Source organism: Hypomesus transpacificus, unplaced genomic scaffold (assembly GCF_021917145.1).
Source record: "Hypomesus transpacificus isolate Combined female unplaced genomic scaffold, fHypTra1 scaffold_184, whole genome shotgun sequence".
Lineage (NCBI taxonomy): Eukaryota > Metazoa > Chordata > Actinopteri > Osmeriformes > Osmeridae > Hypomesus > Hypomesus transpacificus.
In genome coordinates, this window is record NW_025813733.1 from 97,981 (window position 1) to 104,189 (window position 6,209).

At 41.3% G+C, this 6,209-nt stretch overlaps 1 protein-coding gene across 1 annotated transcript; it reads left to right on the forward strand.

Moving 5' to 3' along the window:
* Positions 1-1,020: 1,020 nt before the first annotated feature.
* prrg4 (proline rich Gla (G-carboxyglutamic acid) 4 (transmembrane)) lies at positions 1,021-5,394 on the forward strand. Its single transcript, XM_047051856.1, has 7 exons — positions 1,021-1,276; positions 1,563-1,678; positions 1,790-1,953; positions 2,105-2,132; positions 3,004-3,148; positions 3,340-3,528; positions 5,043-5,394. The coding sequence occupies exons 2-7, from the start codon at positions 1,567-1,569 to the stop codon at positions 5,068-5,070; spliced, it is 666 nt and encodes a 221-aa protein (XP_046907812.1). The 5' UTR covers positions 1,021-1,276; positions 1,563-1,566; the 3' UTR covers positions 5,071-5,394.
* The last annotated feature ends 815 nt before the right edge of the window (positions 5,395-6,209 follow it).

Here is a 6,209-nt window from a genome sequence, read left to right on the forward strand (position 1 = left end):
TCCCCTCTCACTCTCTTCCCTCTCCCTCTCTCCCACTATCTCTCTCTTTGTTTATTGTTCACACCCTGAAACAGAACTGGAAACTTGGTTGGGGTCTTCAACTTTTGTCTTTTAGAATTCTGTGCTGACGGGAATCTTTTCACTCTATTTATCTAGCTGAAACTTGACATAAAGGTAGCGTTTCTGCACCATTATAAGGTCATAAAACTGCTATTTCAAGAAGTGCCGGTTTACAGGGCTAATTTATACACTTCTTTTAAAAGTGAAGAGGCAGCGTTGTGAACACCAAGTTCTTGTCTGGATAGACCGCCTTGCCATTCGGTGTGAATTATTACTTAGACGGCTTTTCGTCCCATTAAAAGGTCATTAAACTAAGATTCTTCTTTAAAATCCCTGTAAATCTTTCGAACAAAGGTCGCTGTTCTTCGACAGAGGTTGCGAGACGGATATAAGAATAGAGGCCATGAAGTGATTCCTTCAGCTTTTGGACGAGGTTAAATGTTTATTTTTTTACTGGTCAGTACAAAATTAGCGTCGCGCTGGCTCAACGGAGAGCGTGCACATGAAGGGCAGGGTTTGATTCCAGCCTTCCCTGGGCCATTTTCTGCATGTCATCCACTCCCTCTCATTTCCTGTTAACCTCTGTCACAAAACTAAACCAAAAAACTAACAAAAAAAGGCATATATGTAGTCACAAAAGTCCATACCACAGAGGTAAAAAAATATATAGAACTACTATCTACTACTATCTAGGCCCGACACAGACGGTGCTGACTGTGTCAGTGTGTTGGAAAAAATTAAAGTGCGATTCCAAGTTAGTTAATTAAGTGGAATGGAATAAGAACCGTATTGATTGCATTTCGAGTGGAATTTTGTAGATCACAACACAAGACAGAAATAAGCATTATCTTTCTTGTGCAATTAATTAAGACAAACGGACGAGAGAACAATCCATACTAGCCTGTAAGGCCCCTAGTGTCTCACACGCTGCGTCATATGCAGTCGGTATGTAACTTTCAAGTCAAAAAGATCGATTAGTCTGGTCTGCACAGGTAACTCAGGCAGTGAGTCAGTTGCGTGGTGTAAACAGCTGTGTTCCTGGAACACCTTTTACGAAGCAGCGTGGATTATTTCACCTTCATGTAGGCTATTCAATAACTCTAAACGTCGATTATTAAAAATACGCACTACGAATTTAGTCGGTAAAAATGTTGAGGTAATGCTATCAAATCGAAGTCGTAGAACACCACAGAAGTTTGCTTGCTAATTACTCAAGGTAGGCGGGTTTCGTTTCCTTTCAGTTTCTCGGCATTTTGTAGGTAACGTTACCTTTTTGCCTTGTACTTAATTATTGGGATGTAATATTGCCTGTACATACATATATATATATATATATATGTGTAAGTCATATGTATAACTTATGGAAAGGCTTATAAGCACAACCCTAACCCAACATATATGTTGTCCACAGGACTTCAATAGCTTTGTAGGACTTGCTGATAATAACTGGGTGTGTTTATTAGCTATAATAATAGGCTATGACTCGGTTTCCTCCGCCGCAGGTGAATGGCCATGCTTTTGTATTTAATACTCCTACATCAACTGCTTCCTTATGGAGACTTGGCTTGTGTGAAGAGTGTACTGCACAACACAGGTACAGAAGGTCACTCCAAAGAAGGTAAGACAAATCATCATGAATTCACCCGTCGTATTCGAGACTGTAGCAGGTCTCAAACAGGTGGTCACAGTTCCAAGTGTCACGCCTCTTACATTTAGTTTGATACTCTAGTTTTTGTGGAAGCGGACGAGGCGAATAAGTTCCTGGGACGCCACCTACTGTTCAATCGGTTTGACTTTGAAATCTTCACTCCCGGGAACTTGGAAAGGGAGTGTTACGAAGAAGTTTGTAATTACGAGGAAGCCCGGGAAGTTTTTGAGAATGTTCCAGATACAGTTAAGTGATGTTTCCGTATAGGCCCTGGAGAAGTAGGCTACTGCACCATTACTGACGCCAGAAGTTAAATAAATAAAATAAAATAAAAAATAAAAGAAGCACCCTATTGACTTTTACATACTCTGATATTGTTTTCATGTTACTTTCCAGGACACCTTCTGGAAAAAATACGTAGAGGGTAAGGATTCAGTTTGTTTTAAACCTAAAATTCCATTTTACAGTTCACTCATGCAGTTCGTGTAGGCCTGTAATAGATGAAAATCCTTTGTCAATCATTCAAACCTTCAACATTTTTTTACATAACCTGTTTTTAAGCCAGTTTTACAGGAGCATGGCATTTCAAGCTTGTAAAAAGAAACATTTACATTTAATAATTTAGCAGATGCTCTTATACAGAGCGACTCACAGAAAGTACAGGGACATTCCCCCGAGGCAAGTAGGGTGAAGTGCCTTGCCCATCAAGGACACATCATTTGGCACGGCCGGGAATCAATCCGGCAACCTTCTGATTACTAGCCCAATTTCCTAACCGCTCAGTCACTTGACTCCGCTGGAATGTACAACTAGTGCATATAGGACGTAAAGCAGAAGATCAAAGATCAGAAGTGCCTTTATAATTCAAACAGTATTTCAGTGGTCAGATTCACGCACGGTATTTAGCAGGCACTGTGCAACACTGTTAATATCTCATCTTGTGACATGTTTGGGTGATGTGTGTTTGATCTTTGTTTAACAGTTTACAACTTCACCACACTACTTTACATTAACCCTACATAACCATGGATAAGTTACAACTATGCACTTTTATGATCCTTCATATTCCACTCTTTCTATAAGCACTGTTTGTAAATTGCATGGTAGGTTTCTCAAAAATTACTTGGGAGGAGTAAAAAAAATCCACAAAGTTTCGAAGGTTGAAAAAAAAATATTTGTAAAAAAGTTTGAAAGACTCGAGAAATCGAAAGGTTGATAAAAAAATATGTGACTTTTTTGTAAAATATTTTTTTTAAGTAGTCTCTGTTGCATTAGTGTATTTGTGAACCCTGCAGGGAAAGACAAGCGCCCATCCAGGCTGGATGTGACTGCTCTTCTGGTGGGGCTGATCACAGCCGGGGTGCTGGTCATCATCGTAGGCCTGCTGCTCTGGTACTTCTGCCAGCACAGGTGCAAGGGGGGCAATTTGTCCCACCATAGGTGAGCATTCCTCATCTCCGGGACAACCGACGCCGGATCAGAAATGGATCTCAGAATTTCGGAATTGATCTGCAATTTAATTTCTCACACACCATGTGTGTGTGTGTGTGAATGCTTGTGTGTGTGTCTTTGTGTGTATATGCTTGTGTGTGTGCGTGCATGTTGTGTGCATGTGTGTGTCTCCCTCCCAGCTCTGTCAGGGTGCGTAACAGACGCAGTAACGCCTCTCTGATCATGCGGCGGCTGGATGAGGTGTCCCTTCAGCCTGGCCTCCTCCCCCCACCCCCTCTGGAGGCTGGGGAGCCCCCAGGACTGCCCTCCTACGAGCAGGCCATAGCAAAGTCTGGACCACATGACGCCCCCCCACCTCCATACCCAGGGTAGGCATGGTCTATTCGCTGGATCTGTCATGAGTCCATACACACACTGTACACACACACCTCAGTATCACTAGCCTGGAAGGATCTTTGGAACTCTTAAGCCCAATTTATACTTAGGTTGAAGACACTTTTGAAAAGGTCGCCGACAGAAATGGCATCACGGTCGACACTTTTAACCGTCGCTTGAAAGTGTCGCCTACCAGGAGAAATTTCTACTGGCGCTGATGTCGTCACATTGTGTCGCGCAAGTTTGATTGGCTAGATAGACGGCACGCGTCGTTGACTGCTTTGTTTTAAATTTTCAGTGAACGCTCAACAGCTGTTTAAGATGGAAGGAATAAAGGAGAGATTGGCAGAGCAAGTTAGAACATATCCACACCTTTATAATGCCTCTCAAAATTAGCTACAGCCATTTTCTCCGATCGATCACCTAGGCTACAAAGCGTAAACAATCTAACCATAGCTATGAATGTAACGGTAAAATGATTCTGTTTATGTCACGCGAACCTTGAGCACTGGCGACTGTTTGCCGAAGTATAAATGCAGCAGCCTGAGCGACACTTTTTTTTTTTGTCGGCGACCACTTCAAAAGTATAAACTAGGCTTAAACCTGTCCCCTTTACATTTGATTCAATCAGCAGAATAATGTTTATCTACAAATGGTATATCTCTCTCAAATGTCTGCATTATCATGAATTTTCCACACTTGGTTATTCATTTTGTGTATTTACATCAACAGTATTTAGAATGTTCAGCAGAATATCAAGGATTAGAATAATTTTTTTGCAGTATGTTGGTGGACAGAGTCAAAGAACAGTCTGTATTGACCAAGCACAGTGCACAGTAACCACATCTCAGCTACCAGACACAGTGCACAGTAACCACATCTCAGCTACCAGACACAGTGCACAGTAACCACATCTCAGCTACCAGACACAGTGTAAAGTAACCACATCTCAGCTACCAGACACAGTGCACAGTAACCACATCTCAGCTACCAGACACAGTGTAAAGTAACCACATCTCAGCTACCAGACACAGTGTAAAGTAACCACATCTCAGCTACCTGACACAGTGTAAAGTAACCACATCTCAGCTACCAGGCACAGTGTAAAGTAACCACATCTCAGCTACCAGGCACAGTGTAAAGTAACATCTCAGCCACAAGACACAGTGTAAAGTACATCTCAGCTACCAGACACAGTGTAAAGTAACATCTCAGCTACACGACACAGTGTAAAGTAACATCTAAGGTACAAGACACAGTGTAAAGTAACATCTCAGCTACCAGGCACAGTGTAAAGTAACATCTCAGCTACCAGACACAGTGTAAAGTAACATCTCAGCTACCAGACACAGTGTAAAGTAACATCTCAGCTACCAGACACAGTGTAAAGTAACATCTCAGCTACCAGACACAGTGTAAAGTAACATCTCAGCTACCAGACACAGTGCAACAATAATATCAAAACTAAAGTGCAACAACAACCTCTTTTTCTTTGGTGTGCTTATAGATCACGACCTGGAAGTATTCGACGATAGCGTCTCCAACTAGATGTCCGTGTGTATGCCGTCCTTGGCAAGCCTGTATTCTAGTTTGATGCTTGTTTTAATGCTGTGTGCCATATACATTGTTTAAATCAAAATATAATTTGACAGATTTACATTATTCGTGTTGACATTAAAGAATGCAAGGGAGATATATTGTAGTACCTCATTCCTATCTATACTTTTGTTTACCTCCTCACACTATAATTTTTGCTATGTTAGCTTTTTATTCTTTTTTTATTTATTTTTTATCCTTCTCAGTCAGTAATGATATGCTTTACCAAATATTTTAAACGTTTATTCAACTGTCTTGGATAACAAAATGACTTGATTGGTGTGCACTTTAGCTTGGGGTTTGCTATTCAGCTAGTGTTTTCACCATGACACCTGAGTGAGATGACTCGGGTGTCATCTCAGGTGACGTCTGTGAGACATCTGTGTCTCTGTTCCCAGACAGGTAACGGGATTACACACAACTTTTCTTTCTAACCTTTCAACATGTATACATCATGTAAACATCAAATGTAAAGCTGGAATCAATGACTGCCCCGTGATGCACCCAGTTGGGTATTCTTTTGGCCCAGAGCACTTACGGTGAGTGTCCACTACAGCGGCGCGGAGCGTCAGCTTCCAATTCATTTTCAATGAAACCGGGCGGTTTGACGCTCGCGTACGCTCCCACAATGCCCTACACGAGCGTCAACGCCCGGTTTCATTGAAAATGAATTGGAAGTCGACGCCAACGCGCCGCCCGCTCCGCTGTAGTGGACAAGCACCGTTAGACTGATGGTAGACATCACAATGTGTAATCTGAAATTTATTTTTATTTGACTTTTTTACTGTTTTTAGGAAGCCTGAAGATTAAGTGTGACGTTTACACTAATTTCTTGTTTCCGTTCATTCCATTGAATGTCTTGGTAATTACTACTACTACAAAGTATTTAATAAATTATAATTCATATCTCGCTTTGCATGGAAGTTATTTTTTTATTTAGTTTAGCCTGTCAGTAAATATGTCAACTCAACTTGGTAACAGTTGTAAAAAATTGTTACACTACTACAGCTTTGAAAAGAGCAGAGACCTGTCACGTCTAAGACTAGTGCATGGAAGCTCTAATTTATAACAACATTTC

Coding starts and splice junctions, on each gene's coding strand:
- prrg4 (XM_047051856.1), top strand. CDS start 1,567: ATGGCCATGCTTTTGTATTTAATACTCCTACATCAACTGCTTCCTTAT. Junction 1,679..1,789: donor AGAAGGTCACTCCAAAGAAG/GTAAGACAAATC, acceptor TTGATACTCTAG/TTTTTGTGGAAGCGGACGAG. Junction 2,133..3,003: donor CTGGAAAAAATACGTAGAGG/GTAAGGATTCAG, acceptor TGAACCCTGCAG/GGAAAGACAAGCGCCCATCC.